This window comes from Sinohyriopsis cumingii, chromosome 7 (assembly GCF_028554795.1).
Source record: "Sinohyriopsis cumingii isolate HCF-2022 chromosome 7, ASM2855479v2, whole genome shotgun sequence".
Classification (NCBI taxonomy): domain Eukaryota; kingdom Metazoa; phylum Mollusca; class Bivalvia; order Unionida; family Unionidae; genus Sinohyriopsis; species Sinohyriopsis cumingii.
In genome coordinates this window covers 16,246,205-16,263,771 of record NC_142967.1, presented here as the reverse complement: position 1 = coordinate 16,263,771, position 17,567 = coordinate 16,246,205, and the positions used below count along the sequence as shown (strand labels likewise).

The 17,567-nt window shown below is 39.6% G+C and overlaps 1 protein-coding gene across 3 annotated transcripts in view; it reads left to right on the top strand.

Annotated features, from left to right (window-relative positions):
• Positions 1-17,567, top strand: part of LOC149794775 (solute carrier family 23 member 1-like) — a 71,104-nt gene that overhangs the window by 27,353 nt on the left and 26,184 nt on the right. For all 3 annotated transcript variants that reach the window (XR_016422198.1, XM_089964419.1, XM_089964418.1), the window contains exons 6-7: positions 10,720-10,901; positions 14,151-14,271. Coding sequence is in view for 2 of the 3 variants with exons in the window: in XM_089964419.1 (XP_089820545.1) it covers positions 10,720-10,901; positions 14,151-14,271 (303 nt within the window). In the remaining variant the exon portion in view is untranslated. The remainder of the gene's footprint in view (positions 1-10,719; positions 10,902-14,150; positions 14,272-17,567) is intronic.

Here is a 17,567-nt window from a genome sequence, read left to right as displayed (position 1 = left end):
AACGCTTTTTCGATCGAAACAAAGTCGCTTTGGTCCAACTGGCCGATCCCCGCATCGACACTCAAACCAAAAAACAAATCATTTTGAAACCTGGAGGGAGCGGTACTCTAGGAGGGGTCATCATTCGCTCTCTCTTAAGATGAGATCCTAATGCCCCCAAAGTTATACCCAAGAAAAAAGTCCAACGAAGCCCCAAGAAGAAGAAAAAGACCAGGTCCCCAAGGAGAACTTCTCCAGTGGCAGGACCCTACTCTTACCAGACACCACCCCGGAAAAAGAAAAGAAGCCCCCAGAAAAAGAAACAGAAAAAAGTCCCCAGAAAAAGACAAGTCCACAGAAGAAAACTAGTCGCAAGAGAGGCACTTCGGCCAGGACGCAACCTTACACTCGCAAACCACGACCTGCCACAGCGGTGACTGCGTCTCCGGCAGCCTCACGTTCATCCACTTCTCCGTTGATGACACCAAGAACTGAAGAGTACTTGGATACGTTGATTACACCAAGAACTTCTCCGTTGATGACCCCCAAAAGAACTCCCCCAGTGGCAGGATCCTCCAATTTAGTGGCAGTGGCTGCTGCTCACAAAGTACCTTCTCCCAAAATCAAAGTCCAAGAAATATCGGGCATGTTACAAAGTTTACTGGATTTGTCCAAGCAAGAACTGGCTCGATTTAGTCCGTTACGTACCCCTGCACGACGTGTCATGCCTGTCCTCAAACTAATACGACGTAAAGACAATCAGTGGCGACGCGTTCCAGTATAAAAAAGGCCTGTGACCAAGTCGGGGTATCAGTGTTTTTTGGTGCTCCTGAAGACTCAAAGATGTCACCCTCCAGAAAACCCCAAGGAAAGAAAAGGAAAGGACTGCCACCACGTTTAGCCAAACATGGGGACATGTTATCTGTCATGTCCAAAGCTTCTCCACCCCTACGAAAAAAACTCATTCAAACGGCCTCCAAAGAGGTCATCGATACCGTGTGCGAATGTTGTTTGAACGTTTTGAAAGGCACGATCCCTTTGTCCAAATACCAGAAACAATGCTTAGGCAAACATCGTCACGTTCTTCGCCAAATGGTTCAAAAGAAAATTCCCATTCGTCAAAAAAAGAAGATGTTAGTGCAACGTGGAGGTATTTTACCTCTCTTGTTAGGCCCCATACTGAAAGGAGTCTTGGGAACCATGTTGGGAGGACTGGTGGGAGCAAGATAAAAAGGCCCTCGGAAGTCCCAAGATCTCAGAATCGACCCCTGACAACCCCATGGAAGGACGAAAACTAGCTTTAGTGCCTTACAAACGATGGACGGAATACCATCGGTGGCAAGAACAACACACCCCGCATTTACCTCCCAATCCCAATTTGAGCGAAATGTCCCAGTTACAACACGAATTGCAGTCCTTGATGGATCGCCAAGATTTGTCCGAAACAGAAAAATCGCAAAAGTACGGTCAACTCTTGCAACGACTGCAACTCTTTCACCAGAAAGCTTTAGACGAAACAGCTCTACCCACTTTGAAAGATTTTAAGACCTTGATGAAAAGTCCAGCACCATCACCAGTACCAGTACCAGTACCAGTGACCAAGACAGAAAAAGGAAAAGAAGAAGAAGAAGAAGGGTTTCAAACTGCACCAGAAAAAGTACGCAAGTTAACAACACCACCTACCTCCAGAATTGATGGATTAAAAAGATGATGGTCACCCCTTCTTCATCACAAGAGAAAAAGAAAGTGAAGACAGAAGTGAAACAAGAACCGATATCCCCCGCTCAGACATCGTCCTCTTCAACACCTATTGCCGGTCGCACACGCAAAGCATTGCAATCCAAGAAAATACCCCAAGAGATAAAGAGTAGCATCCTCCAAGAGTGGGTGTCGACGTCGTCATCGACGTCTTTTCCAAATTTGCCTGGGTCATGCCCTTGACTTCCAAATCGAGCAGCGAGTTAGTGCGAGCCCTGCAACGGGTGTTGAAACAAAGCGGTCGTCACCCTCTTCGATGGCAAACGGACAAAGGCACCGAATTTCTGAACCAAGCTTTCCAAAAAGAATTAAAGAAACGTGACATTCATTTTTTTACCACCGAGAATCCCGAAACCAAAGCCAGCATCGTGGAACGTTTTCAACGCACTTTGAAAGAACGCATGTGGAAATATTTTACGCATCACCACACTCTGAAGTACATCGACATCTTACCGCACCTGGTGCAAGCGTACAACCAATCTTACCATCGAAGCATCGGACGTGCCCCGCAAGACGTGACTCCCGACAACGAAGTGTTGGTGTTCGAGCGCCTGTTCGGTACGTCCCCGACGAGGGCTGTTCCCAAGAAAAGTGGAGAGTTGGCCGTAGGAGATTGGGTGCGCATTGGCAAAACCAAACGCACTTTCGACAAAGGTTACTTACCTAACTGAACGACCGAATTGTTTCGCGTCACTGGACGAGTGCATGGCCGTCATCCTGCCGTCTATAAATTGGAAGACATGAACGGAGAAGTGCTCAAAGGAACGTTTTATTTACCCGAGTTACAACGTGTCACCAGAAAAGAAGACGACGTGTACGACATCGAAAGCATTCTCGAACGCAGAACCCGTAAAGTGGGCAAACGACGTGTCAAAGAAGTCAAAGTACGTTGGAAAGGATATCCACCCAGTTTCGATTCTTGGATCGACGCTTCGCAAGTCATCGACTATAAAAAGAAGTGACCATCATGCTCTTTCACACAGCAGACGCAGCTACGTCGACCACTCCTCCTTCACCTAGTTCTTCTGTGCAAGATTTACAAAAACAACCCTTGTGGGTGTGGTGTGGAGAACGTGTGCCTAAAACGCAAATCGTCTTTTTCTGCCAAATCTTCATGGTGTATTGTGTCATCGGGGCAGCCATTGCCAATTTGAGTTTGCAACAAGGAGACAAACAATTGTGGACCATTTTATTGAGCAGTTGCATCGGTTACCTGCTTCCCAATCCCTCCCTGAAATTCTCTTCCAACGGGAACCTTGTGTCCAGTGCCAGTGTCAGTCACCACTCCAACCACAACCAGAACCTCATTTTGGGCGGAGACACGCCTCTGACGTCCAGTAATAACCCCTCGGACAGCCACATAACTCTGGAATTATGAGTCACGAAAACCAATTTTACTTAACCTTACCCAGTGACAGTTCCATGGAGGTGTTTCCCAACAACACGTTGTGCTGTTACACGGCTAAATTACCTCAGGCCATCCCCTTAGATCACGAAGCCCATTGGGAAGTGGCTTTAGTAGAAATGATTCACCCGACCCAAGTCCTCAATGTCCTTCCCAATCAAAATAAATTTGATGTGGAAGTTCATGACGAGCAATTGCAACAGGAGTTGTATAAGAGAACAATCATATCTGACATTAAAACCTATAATCACATAACTAAAACGTCCACCTACCACTTGTCCATTCTCCCAGGCTATTATTTTAGTGGTCATCATTTGGTCAGCGCCATAGCCTCCAGGTTTAATGGCGTGTTTGGGAAAGCTTTTGAGATTGTCAAGAACAAAAGTGTCACCATGGAGTACCACAAAGTAGCTCGTCGCTTCTTGATGAAATTTGAGCGGAGTAAAATCATGTCCATTGTATTTAGTCCTGAATTGTTTAACATGTTGGGCGGTGACATGGAGATGAGGAAGAAAGTAGAAAAAGAAAAACTCGAATCAGCAGGCATTTACGACAACGAGAGTTTTGCCAAGTATTTTCGTACCCCAGTAGAACTGAACCAAGGACTGAATTTGATATTTGTGTACTCTGATGTGGTGGAGTACAACGTGGTGGGACACACCTCCGTGCCGTTACTGCGTGTCATTCCTTTCAAAGTGGACTCTGCCACGAACGCTGACGAGGAAGGTGGAAACACTTACCACGTCCACCGCGAATTTGTCCATCCTCACTATTTGCCGGTCAGCAAGTCGTATTTGGACACGATCAACATTACTATAAAAGGAGATTTGGGACAAAATATTTCATTCACCAAAGGAAAAGTCACGGTGAAACTCCATTTTCGAAAACGGTTCTCTCACGATTCGTAAGTCATGTATCCAGTGTACCGAGGGGTTGCTCGACAGCGAGGACACGGTTTAGGAGATATGTTAAAATCGGCCTTTCGTTCGGTGGCCCCGGTGTTGAAACCGATGGTGACACGCGGATTGCACGCCTTGAAAGATGCGGCACTGACGCAAGGCAAAGAATTTCTCCAAAATGTCATCATCGACAAACAAAACCCTAAAGAAGCCTTCATGAGGGCAGGCAAAAATGTCTTGCTGCAAACGGGCAAAGACATTTTAGGCCGACGAGACACACCTATAAATGCCCTGCACGCTACCGAGTCAGGCATTCAGCAAGGACAAGGTAGAAAGAGACGACGAAGAAAACACCCTTTCACCAGACTTCAAGCTAGAAAGGCCAAGAAAAGAAGAACCGTTCGAGACTTAGACGTTTTCGATTATTGAGAAAGAACAGAACAAAATGATGCACCGAGAATCTTGCGCTTGTTCCAAAACGGAACTGGATCTGTTTGCCATGCCCCCCACCATGATGACGATGCAAGAATCCCAGTGGGTGGAATTTCACCCCGTCTCCTCATTGACTGATTCCGCTCCCATTGAGTTTGAAATCAAAGGACAGCCCGAAGATTACATCGATCTGAATAGCAGTTACTTGTACCTGAAAGTCAAAGTTCTAGATAAGACTGGAAGTGAAATAGACGGTAACGAGAAAGTAGCTCCCGTCAACAATTTCATGCATTCCTTGTTCAGTGGAGTGGACTTGTACTTGAATAACAAACTAGTCAGTAGCAGCATGGATACTTACCCTTATCGAGCGTACCTGGAAAATCTCTTGACGTACGGAATAGACGCCAAGAACACTCATCTCAATGCCTGCGTGCTATGGGAACCTGACGAAGCGGGTGAATTTAATGAAAAAGAGCTTGAACCTGACCCCAAAGCAAAAACAACCACCAATGAGGGATTTGTAGAACGAAGAGACAGAATCAAAGGACTCAACAAAAGTTTAGAACTAATGGATCGTTTACATCTGGATATGTGGTTGCAAGAAAAGTATTTGCTGAACGGGGTGAATGTCCGCCTGAGACTGAATCGTAGCAGTGCCGCTTTCCATTTGTTGGCTGATACTGATGCTACTACTGGTGGCAATCCCAAAACCAAAATCGAGGAGGCCAGACTCTACGTACGCCGTGTGGAAGTGTTACCTAAAGTGGGAAACGACATCAGTCAGACGTTGAGCAGAACGACCGCCAAGTATCCCACACGACGCGTGGAAGTGAAAACTTTCACCATTCCCAAGGGACAGCGATCCATGATCGAAGATCATCTGTTCCAAGGACAGTTACCCAAACGTTTAATCCTTGGTATGGTCTTGAATACAGCCTTCAACGGAGACTTCGATGAAAATCCTTTCTACTTTCGACACTTTGGCGTGTCCAAGATCGAAGTCAGTCGCGATGGCAAGACCTTGTGTACCCGACCTCTTGAACCTGACTTTGAGAAGAAGAATTACTTGAGATCATACTTGTCCCTGTACGAAGCCACCGGTCAGTTAGGAACCAACACCAGTCACGGTATTACGTACGACGATTACGCAGGAGGCTACGCTTTGTGGGCTTTCGATTTCACTCCAGACCAAGGCAGCGACGAGGGACATTTCCACCCTATAAAATCTGGCCAGATTCGTGTGGAAATTCAGTTTAAAGACCGAATCCCTGATGAAACGGTGAACGTCATTCTGTATGCAGAATTCGATAATACCATAGAAATCAACAGTTTGAGAGAAGTCATTCTAGATTACTAGAAACCATGGAAGACTGTTATCCCTCTTTACCTAGTGGAGAAACTTTAGACATGAAATGTGAGGAGACCGTGGAAGGAGAATCCCAAGACAAAGACGATGAAGTTATGATGAAGTCAAGATGGCCAGAACAAGAAGCCCATTTAGTCTCCTGTTTTGCTAAACACTTGGTCGAAAAAATGACGGAATTGATCAAGAAAAATTGCTATGGATGTCAAAACGATCATCCCAGTCAAATTCAACACGATAAATGCCTGATGTTGAGTCAAGAAGAAAAATTGGACGAGTATCTGGACGAAGCTTGGAGTCTCATCTCGAACAAAGACGTGTTGCACCAGTGGTATAAAGACTTGCGTGAACATTCTTGTCCACCATTAACCACTCAAGAGATCCATCGTATCGAAGCTCTCCTGAATCAGAGTGAGGAGACGAAACGAAGAAACGGTTATTTGTCAGACATTTTCAAGCAAAAAGTCAGGATCGAATTGACGACGTATTATTACCTGTGAAGAAGAAGAAAAAAAAAACAACACAAAACATGGATACCTGGGAACTTTATTACCTTTTGAACCACAGTTCGTACACGGCTTCTTGGAATCCTGTCGTCTGTACTAAAGATGAACTCCCTCATCGCAAACCTAAAGACCATCAAGCTTACGTGATCAACACGGACGACAGTCATCTCCCAGGAACCCACTGGGTAGCCGTCTACTTTCCTCAAGAAGGATGTGTGGAATATTTCGATTCGTACGGATTGCCCCCTTTGGAAGACGATATCATCAACTTTATGAGAAGAAATGCTCAGACCACCCGATTCAATAATGTGAAATTACAAGGCACAGATTCCTTGGTGTGTGGACAGTACTGTGTGTATTTTCTGCATCATCGCAGCCTGGGCTATTCCTTAGAACATTTAGTGACTCATTTTGATCCTCGTTCTTCTACTAGAAACGATGTGAAAGTAGATCGATGGTTTTGTGACCATTATGCTTATCTTTTGTCTCAAGCTAGGAAACGTAGTGTCCATCAATGGCCTAATGATTTCCAACAGTGGAAATCACAACGTTGTCAGCCCTGTTTAAAGTAGACTGTCAATTGAGAAAAAATGTTTGTGATTAGAAAAAATTGTTGGATGTTATATTGTTGGATTATTGTTAAAAATGTTAGAGTTGTTGTTTAGTGTTAAGCGATTTTTGAATAAAAAATGTTGTGTTTTGAAAAAAAATGCCTTTGTCTTTTGTTTAGCCATAAGAATGTTCGATTGATGCTCTTTCATTTCTTACTATCCCTCTCATGACACTCACTGAACGTTGCGGCTCGAAAACCGTGTGGGGATGTTTTCCTTCACGTCCGCGCTTTGACTTTAAGAACCGGGGTTGTTTCCAGTCTAACCATCCATTGTCGACTCATCCTCCTAAGAATATGTGCTCCAAACTAGCTAAGCTCAACGAAGCTTACGTGAATTTGCATAGGGTCAGACACAGTCTAATACCGAAGCCAGAAGAAATAGAGAATGTGAGAATGTTAAAAGTCACTGAAGACCTGATAGAAGAGCTCTTCAGAGAAGAAATGAACAGGGAGAAAGAAGAATGGACAGAGAAGTACAGACTTCAGAGACAGCAGCAACAGCAGCAACAGCAGTAACAACAACAGCAGCAACAACCTGAACCTGACAGAGGCTTTGTCGATTGTCGTATCGACACCAAAGAGTTCTTCTTCTCTTTCCGAAGAAGCAGACCTATCGCCAGAAAGTCTATCCTCAGAGGACATCGCATTCTTAGAAACTAAAAAAAAAATGCCATAGCAAACAAAAAAAAAAACAGCCCTTTCAGGCCTACCCCAATACTCTAGAAAAGAAATAACCATCCATTTGCCAATGTGTGTAGGTAGAGTAGTGTGAATATAAACACTAACTCTTTTTTAAAAATGTGAGGGTATGTGTTTGTGTGTTTGTGTGTTTGTGTGTTTGTGTTTGTAAGTGCTAACGTAAGTTGGTATGGATAGTAGATTAAAATGATGTCTTTTTTGGTGTTTGAGGTGTATATTTGGGGTTAGATTGGATTGCTTTGCGTATGTAAATAGTCTATTGAAGTGATTTATAAAAAATTTTAAAATAGTGATGGGTAGCATAAAAAAGTGAGTGAGTGTTTCTTTTAGGTCCACGCGTTGTTGGGTTATGATCTAGGTAAGATCAATTTTATGTTTTTAGGGGGATGTTTTCCATCACGTCCGCGCTTTCAGTATAAATTGAAACTCGCTCGGCAGTCTAGCTACCCTTGTTGATTGATCAACACCACCAGAAGAATGAACACTAGAATAGTGAAACTGTTAGAACTCCAGATGCACCTGGAATATGCCAGGCGCATACTAAATGAACTGGCCGCGGAGGCCATTGTCGAAGAAGCAAGAATGAAAGAGGAGGAGGAGGAAAGAAGAAGAAAAGAAGAGGAGGAGAGAAGAAACAAAGAAGAGGAGGAGGAGGAAAAGGAGAGAAGAAGAAATTTCAGAATCCCAGAAACCGAAAATTGGGATTCTGAAGCCACATATCCTGCCTCTGCACTCCCAAGAAGAAAGGTGAAAGAAGACTGGGGAAGAAGATGCGTGTGTGGCGCCAGGCCAGGAAGGTGCAACCATTAGATAGGTGCATCTGGAGTTCAAAAAAAACCAACAGCCCTTTTCAGGGCTACCCAATACTCTAGAAAAGAAATGACTATTAATTTGCCAGTGTGTGTAGGTAGAGTAGTGTGAATATAAACACTAACTCTTTTTTTTTAAAAATGTGAGGGTATGTGTTTGTGTGTTAGTGTTTGTAAGAGCTCAGGTGTGTTTGTGTGAATAGTAGATTATGGGTTTATTTATTGTTTCTTAGCGTATGTGGAGAGTATAGTTTTGGTTTTATTATATGAAATGAGAAAGTAGGGGATGTTTTCCTTCACGTCCGCGCGTTGTTGGGTCATGATCTAGGTAAGATCAATTTTATGTTTTAGGGGGATGTTTTCCTTCACGTACGCGCTTTCACTATAAGAACCCACTTTTTCGTCGTTCAAACCATTCTACAAAGAAGATGGCTTCTAACCAAATTGACAAAATGCAAACATTGCAAGACGTTTTGGACAATTTAGGAATGATGGAGCAGATGTTAATAAGACTCGTTGAAGACCACTATTCCTATAGTCCCCATCGTGTAAAGATGGAAATTAATAACTTAAGAAAGGTAAAGGACATGATAAGTGGTGTCATGAAAGAGATAAAGGAGGAGAAGGAGGATGAAGAGGAAAGGATAAGAATACGCAAATGGAACGAAAAACTTGAAAAAGAAGAAGAAAATGAGAAGAGGAATAAAGAAGAGGAGGAAGAGAAGAAGAAAGAAGAGGAGGAGAAAAAAAAGAAAGAAAAGAAGAGAAAGAGTGTAGGAGATAAAATAAGAAGTTGGTGGAGAAAAAGAAGAAATTAGAAGCAGAAGAAGAAGAAGAAGAAGAAGAAGAAGAAAAACCAAAGGCCCTTTTCAGGGCCACCCATATTTCTCGAAAAGAGATAGCCTTTCAATTGCCTACCCCTTTTTAAAATTTAAATTTAAATTTAAATGTAAAAAAAAATAAAAAAAAAAAAAATCCCATGTTCAATTCCCCTTGTCCCTAGACAAGCCCAAACTCTATGTTAAATTCCCATTGTCCCTAGAGTGGCCCAGCGTTTTTCTCCATGTTAAATTTCCATTGTCCCTAGAGTGGCCCAGGGGTCTCTGTAATGCTAATTCCCATTGTCCCTAGGGTGGCCCACCTTACTACTCTCGTTTTAGGCCCTTCAGGTAAAATTGATATGATGCAAGAACACATTTAAGTATCTCGTTTTAGGCCTTTGAAGTAAATCGATATGATGCAAGATCACTTTCAGATATCTCTTTAGTTATCAAAAATATTACAATACTGAACAACCTTTAATAAAATATAGTTCAACAGAATGTGGTCCAAATTAAACTGAGGGCACCTTGTTATTCAGCTATTCATGTCATCAAATATGTTCAAACTATGTCCATTTGCCATTTAATATATTCAAACTATATCCAGCTGCCATCCAGTATATTCAAACGATGTCCGGCTGTCATCGAATATATTCCATATATATTCCAACAATATCAGCTGCCATTGATAATGTTCAGACGATGCCAGCTGGCATTGTTAATGGTCAGACGATGCCAGTTGGCATGAAATATGGTTATGGACATCAGAATAAGCTACAAAATAATTAACAACTTCTCAGTAATGGTTAATAAGAAATAGACCATATTTGACAGAAAGCAGCCTTACATTAGAGTCTTCACTTATTTTTGTAAATGTTATTTATATTGCACCCCATAGATCCAGATTATTTGACTCAATGCCCTAACATTTGACACTTGGCGATGCGAGCTAAGTGAGTGATCAAATGCCCTCTTGGATGTTTAAACTTTAATTTACATTTATAAAACTTTTAATCATAGTGGTTTAGTTTTCGACTGAGTAACTTACTGCAGGTAATAAAACGTTCTCATTGACGGATAACATATGAACAAAGCAGTTGTATACAAAAGGCAATATCTTTGCTTTGGAGAGAAAATTGTTTTTGTTTACCTTTTTCCATCTTGGAATTGTCAAGGAGAACGTAACCTATGCAAGTAAATGTGAAAATCTGCTGCAAACTCTTATGTTTGTCCGATATGAATACGTTCTTAAAGTCAAGAAGAAGACAGGAAAAATAAAAATAAAATATTTTAAACTTTATGATGGAATTTATCTTTTTGTTAACAATGCAAATTTTGTATATGAAGTACATAATTCACTGATAATAGAACAGAACAGAATAAAAGTTTGTTTAAATAAAATCATTACCATGCCAAATGTTATTTCTTTTCCCAGTTAATGGGGCCACTAATCCTTTCTGGAGCATTTCACTGCCTAATTGGTGCTACTGGACTGGTCGGACTGCTACTGCGCTTCATCGGTCCAATCACTATTGTACCGACAATATTTCTAATTGGGATCTACATAGTGAAACCAGTACTCGAGTACACTGAAGTGCACTGGGGAATATCAACTCTGTAAGGATCTATCTTTAGAATTGTCACAGTATGTTGCATACTGTGGGCATCATACTGGGTTTGCAATATGTTTCCCGGTACAGTCACATAATTTCATCCATGTTGAATATGTATGAATAAGTGTGTGACTATACCTGATTATATGTATGATTTTGTATTTGGTTTTCTTTTATTAAAATAACCACTTACAAAAATTTAGGACCAAATGGCAGATGGGTCAGTTCTCGTTAAAGAAAGTTTGTTATTATTATTGTTATTATTATTATTATTATTATTATTATTATTATTATTAGTAGTAGTAGTAGTAGTAGTAGTAGTAGCAGTAGTAGTAGAATTATGCAAAGGCTTGCCAGAGCACTAGGACAGTGTTTGAACCACCAGTTCACATTCTTAACTCAGTGCCTCGATAACAGTTTCAAAACCGCAAATGGTACACGACTTTTACATCATCGTTTACTTTATGTAGGCATTTGATTTGAAGAACCTATTAAGAGGGGAGATAATGAGGTAAAAGGAAAGAACGAAAAGAAACAAGTGTACTAAATCAACACGTGCAAATCCGATGTTTGAGTAGTGTTGTCGTCACAAAATCAAGCCATCAAACCAGTGAACAAAGGCCTAGTCGTTCATTCGTACATGATGAGGTCAGTTTAAACGAGTTTACGAGAACAGTTGACTCACATCAGCCGTATCTGGAATTTTACATGCTGACAGAGTATGGGTTATTCACTTTCTTTACCAAAATTTAAATAAATAATAATAAATAAATAACAAACTAAAGTTATGTTTCTCTCTGTCTGTCTGTCTGTCTGTATGCATGCATGTATGTATGTATGTATGTTTTATTATTATTATTATTATTATTATTATATTATTGTTATTATAATATTAACAATGCAAAATGTATGTATGTATGTATGTATGTATGTATGTATGTATGTATGTATGTATGTATGTATGCATTTTGTTCATATTTTTCTTTTAGTACTAATTATTTGATCATAAAATGATTACGATGAAAACGTTTCTATTCACAATCGTTTGTAGGAGCACTAAGAAAATATGTTAAACCCTTCGGGTCAAAAGTCTTCCCTCGTGCACAGGCAAACATTCATATACATGTTTCAGTATTCATCCCCTGCACAAAGTAATTGACGACACTTTTGTCCCCATTCTCCCCAAAGTAGATAGTTTTAAGGTGATCTATTTAATCGGGGCACTTAAGAAAATACCAAGGCATATTTACCGCTACAATGGCCTAGTGGTTAGAGCGTCCGCCTCGGATGTGGGAGGTCGCAGGTTCGAACCCCGTCGAAGTCATACAAAATACTTATTAAAATGGTACGAACAGCTCCCTCGCTTGACACTCAGCATTAAGAGTTTAGTTTTAGGACTGGTTGGCCTGCTGTCGGGATAATGTGACTAGGTGGGACATCATGTTACATGACTGCGGCGTGATGCCCCAGTGCTATACATCACTATAAGCTGCCACAATGCAGACATCGAAGTGATATGACTGAAAAATTGTTAAAGCCACTTTAAAACTCCAAATCACACACACACACACACACACCAACATACATTCTTCTGCATCAACTTTATCAGATACATATATGCTGACACTCAGCATATATGTAAGCCAACGGAGAGTGCTCATGGAGAATAAAGAAGGACGGGTCGTCAATTATGTTTAAAGTCCCAAGCCATCTTAACGTGCAAAAGTTGTATGTGATAAAACATCTGATTGTTACTATACCTTGAAAGATATTGGTCGTAACCATTGTTAGCTGCCATTAAACTAGATAAAATCGACGCTTCATCACACTGTGAGCCACGTAATTTCCCTTTAAACTGAGAAATCGGGCCATTATTTTTTACGAACGAATGTATCCGAAGCTCGTCGGCGACATCTGTGGGTCAGCCGATTTCAGTCGAAAACGGAACACAAGATTTGATGACGTAACCGTCGCAAAGATTAGAAGCCAACAGCAGGCTATGTCGGATAAGGTAGTTGATCTTTATGTGATACGGTATTGTCGTTTTGCATATTATATTGATACAGTACTCGGCCTAATATTTACGTGTATTTTCCTTCAATATGGAAATCCGAAACTACTTTGTTCGCTTTCAGCCCATGTACGCACTTTAAAGTATCCCAACGTCCCATCTGTTAAGTAGTATTTACCCGAGTCTTATCTGTATCTAATGCATGCTTTTCTTCTCAGAACCGCTTTAAAAAGCGGACCGGTCTCTTCATTCACTCTCCAACCAATGTGTTCGCCATGTGCGATTGATAATGTTAATTGATTAGTCACTAACATACTTTGTCGAATGATTAGCATAACTACTTTTGTAGTACTCCAGAAAAAGAATGGAATTACGATCGACTTCCTGGACTAAATTCAGAGTTGGCATCTCTTAATTCTAAACAGCATATTTGAACGTCGTTTAAGTCTATCATCTTAAATATTTCAAAGAATGTTTCATGTCAGATATTTTTGTTTTAATAAATCATTTTATTCCTCCAAACTTTAGTTCGATTGGCAGAATGGTGAAATTTATGAAAAATGCTGCATTGTGCTTTAAAACCCATAACCCTGGTGTAATATACATTATTTCCTCAGTGTAGAACACTGGAGTGTTTCTCCAGGAACTCTTTCGCTACGTATGTTGAAGTATATCGAGACATCACTGATTTTGAGATCATCTAAATCTGTCAAGATCAGACTTTCCGGCTCTTCTTGAAACGAAACGGTTTTGATTATTTCGATCTTTAGGAGAAGAATTTATATCCATATATTACCTTGTCCTCAGAGAACCCTCCTATCACACCCTTTCGCCTTGCAGTATTTCGGTAGAATCTTGGAACAAAAACATGCGATGGGGATATATACAAAATGCAATATGACGTCATGTTTAGTCAGTAATGTTTCTAAAACACATAAATGTGTTATGTTTCAAATTGGCTCAATATTAACTGCGAGATGTATTTAGCCACCAGACCACGTCTGTCAGATGTCAAAGCTAAATGAAATACGTCAAACACTACAGATTTATCAAAACCCAAATATGAGTTTAATTCATGTTGAGCTTTGCTGAGAAATCATTGTTTCTGACGATCAGTGATTTATCTTGCACATAATCACAAGCACTCCTTGTGCTCTAATAAAATATAAAATGAGTTTATTTACTTTCCCTACTCTTAAAAAATTGCTTTATCATATGATAATTCTGTAAATAATTTTCCAGGACATTTGGAGTATCAGTTATATTATCTCTGTATCTGGGATCAAGACCAATGCTAATACCCATGTACACGAGAAAGAAGGGATGCCATTGTATTCGCTATCCACTGCATCGAGTGTTTGCGGTAAGTCTTGTTCTTTGAACTCATTATGCGATTTTAGTTTTATTTCATCTGAAAATATCTTAATGAAAAAGAAAATAATTGTATTGTCTCTTTGTGGAGTTTGCAAATGCATTTGATTATATTGATCACAAGAAACCATTCAAAGGGTAATAAAGAAAGGAGTGGATGGAACACGTGTACTTACATTAATTTCTAACCCTAAAACTTGTGTTCATGTAGGCCAAGTATATACACCCCTTCTTGTAAATGAAACATTGAAACAGACAGGAATATAGTATTAGTCCAGTTGTATCTAAAGTTTTAATAATACAGTTACAATTAGAGAAAAGATATCTTACATTTTTTAACAAATCCAGTTTAAATTTTTGTTCAAGATACACGTTCCTTACAAAAAAGAAAAGTATTGCGTAGTAAGTGGGGATATAAATGCTGTTTTTAAAAATTTTCAAGTCAATTAAAAGCTCGTAATACATCAGTTCATAGTCTGCATCTACATAAATATTTAAAGTTCGATTCGGTGTCATTAGTAACACGATCTGAAACGAACTGAGCCAAATGTTGCCTTTGGTTCTGATGAATGCAAATATTCAATGACCTATTTAATTGCATTGTAGGCATTTGGAACTGTCCTAAATAGTATCAGATTGAATAAATATTGATTGCCAAAGTTTGAAAAAAAAATGTTGCTATTACTGACTCATGTTGGCATCATTGGTTTTCCTTTAAATCGATGATATTCTCATTTTCACTTTCTAAATCGTGGCTTTTAATATTTTCACATTATCTCTGTATTGTTCATTATTACTACAGAATACTTTCACATTATCTCTATATTGTTCAGTATTACTACAGAATACTTTCACATTATCTCTATATTGTTCAGTATTACTACAGAAGTAATGTTGCATCAGAAGAATGATTGAATCATTGCTGGACCAAACACCTCATCAATATACAGAAACTAAAGCACCTTTTTGTGCTGCTTTCGTTACTGCAGCATAGCAATATAACCACTACCAAGTCCTTGCGAGTACTTCTCAAAACAAGCCAGATGCAAGGAATGTCAGTGTATTAATTCTTAAAGTTTAGTGTGCGTCTAGTGCTCACTGAATGCGTATTGGGTTCTGAAAACTGCTGCCGTTAGCCTGTCCTTGTACGCTGCATCAGAACACCCCTCACATGCATGCTGGGAAAATCAAGATTGATATCAGTTTAATGTTAGATTTATTGATGAAGCGCTAATGCACCGTTATCTTCTTCATCAACAATTCTCTACGTTGCTCTTCCTCTCCTCTCTGTCAGGCTGTCTCTCTCATGATGTAGTCATCAAATAAAAACAATTCCATTTCTCTAATTGTCATTCATCGATTGATCAATTGCTTATGGGGTAATACTATTATGCCGTTACCATTTCGTACTCAGGAGTATGTCCTTCTATTACTTCAGCCATGAGTTCAATGCTAAATGTGTAGTGATAAAGAAATAGCACACGGATACAATGGATAATGATCAGTTAATATTTGGATATCAACTTCTTTCCTTACACTATAAACTTTATGTCTTCTGTAACAGTGTTTGGCACGTAATCAGCCCGTGGTTCAAAATTCCTTACGTTTTCACTCATGATACCTTTCTCTAATTTAGTTATCACAGAGGTAACCGCACATGCTTGTGTATAGGAAACTGATGTTGTCATTTATCGTGAGAACATCATAACTTCTGCATGACATGATATCATGTTCACGATTATACTATTCACATTGATAGCCACTACTTGGGTTGAAGTTTGGTATTCGAAAATGAAATGTTTGCCAGCTTTAGTGCTACCAGTTGTGCGAGTGAGAAAATGAAATTTAACTCTCTCAGGTATCTGCTTAGGAGCTGTATAATGTCGCACGTCTCCGACATTTTCTGTACTGAAAAGCCTTTCAAAGAAACCATAAAACGCTCACGCTAACGGCTATCAAAATTGTAATACAAATGTATTTGTAATGGACCTGTTTATCCGAAGGTTTGCATACATCATTCACAAAGGTCGACTTTGTTTTTCAAGTTTGACTTATAATTGCAACCATGTGTACTATCGTCATTATGATGAGTTGAAAACATAATCCAGGTTGTTTATGTACCTTGTTGAAGTCTTGTTCGCTGTCATTGATTCATGTAGTCATGCATCGAAGTCCTGTCTTAAAAAGAAGCTTTTAGTTTTAATTAAACTCTAATTAGTTCCTCATTAATCATATTAGGGTCGTGTAACTTGAATAGATAGTTGCTCCTTATCACTGTCAGTTTTAATTCTTCTGATCGTAAAGGCTCTTATGGTCATTGATTCTTCTGTATTTAAGAGTATACAATTTTAATACTGCTGCAAGTTATTACTCTAGACACTGAAACAAGACGTTACCTTTGTGCTTCAGTCTAATGATTAGAACCTGTACCTCCTCTAGATAGCATGCACGTGTTTCCTTTTCAGTGTAAAGATTCGTCACGGATTGCTGTTTGACATGTACTGAATAAGTTCAATGTTGGTTGTTTACGTGTAATGCAAAGTAATGATCACTTTAATTGTATGCTATATTGTACTTGATGGATCAGTATGTAAGTTGACAAAAATGTGCGTACGCCTAATGTGTTGACTTGAATGACGTAATGCTTTACTTGATACATAATATGTGAGTTGTTGTCAGCACAACGTGGTGGAACAAAGCTTAAATGACATCAAAAAACCATTTTTAAAGACATGAATCCAAGACCAGATCCGCGTAGTATTTGTCTTGAACAATTGTCGCGAGTGACTTCTGATATAATTAAGTTTTGATTGCATCTATAACTACTAAATCCAAAATCATTAAAACCGTATTCATTTAGTTCATCTGTTTCATCATTACCACCTTGTACCACGTCTATATTGCTGACCATCCGTAGATCAACACAGTTTTTAGTGTCTGGTGTTGATTGTACAAACAAAGTATGTAATTTGTTGTACAATTTGGTGGATATTGATAGTCCTTTCTCATCTATGTAACTGTCAATCGTTTCACCTTGTGTTGTTCAGTTTGCATCTATTTTTGTCCCAACGTGTAAAGGTTTACCTAGTCATTGAAGTGGCATATTTCTAAATATTATGTACGAATTCAATTTTTACAAAATATTTTATGATACAAATACACTTTACAGTCATACCAAGACAGTCGTTTACTTTTCTATTGTCAACTCTGATGTCGATTCTCGGTTGTTAATTGAGCCTCTCTGCATTTGTTTACATCTGCCATAAACACAATATCAAACAAAGTCTC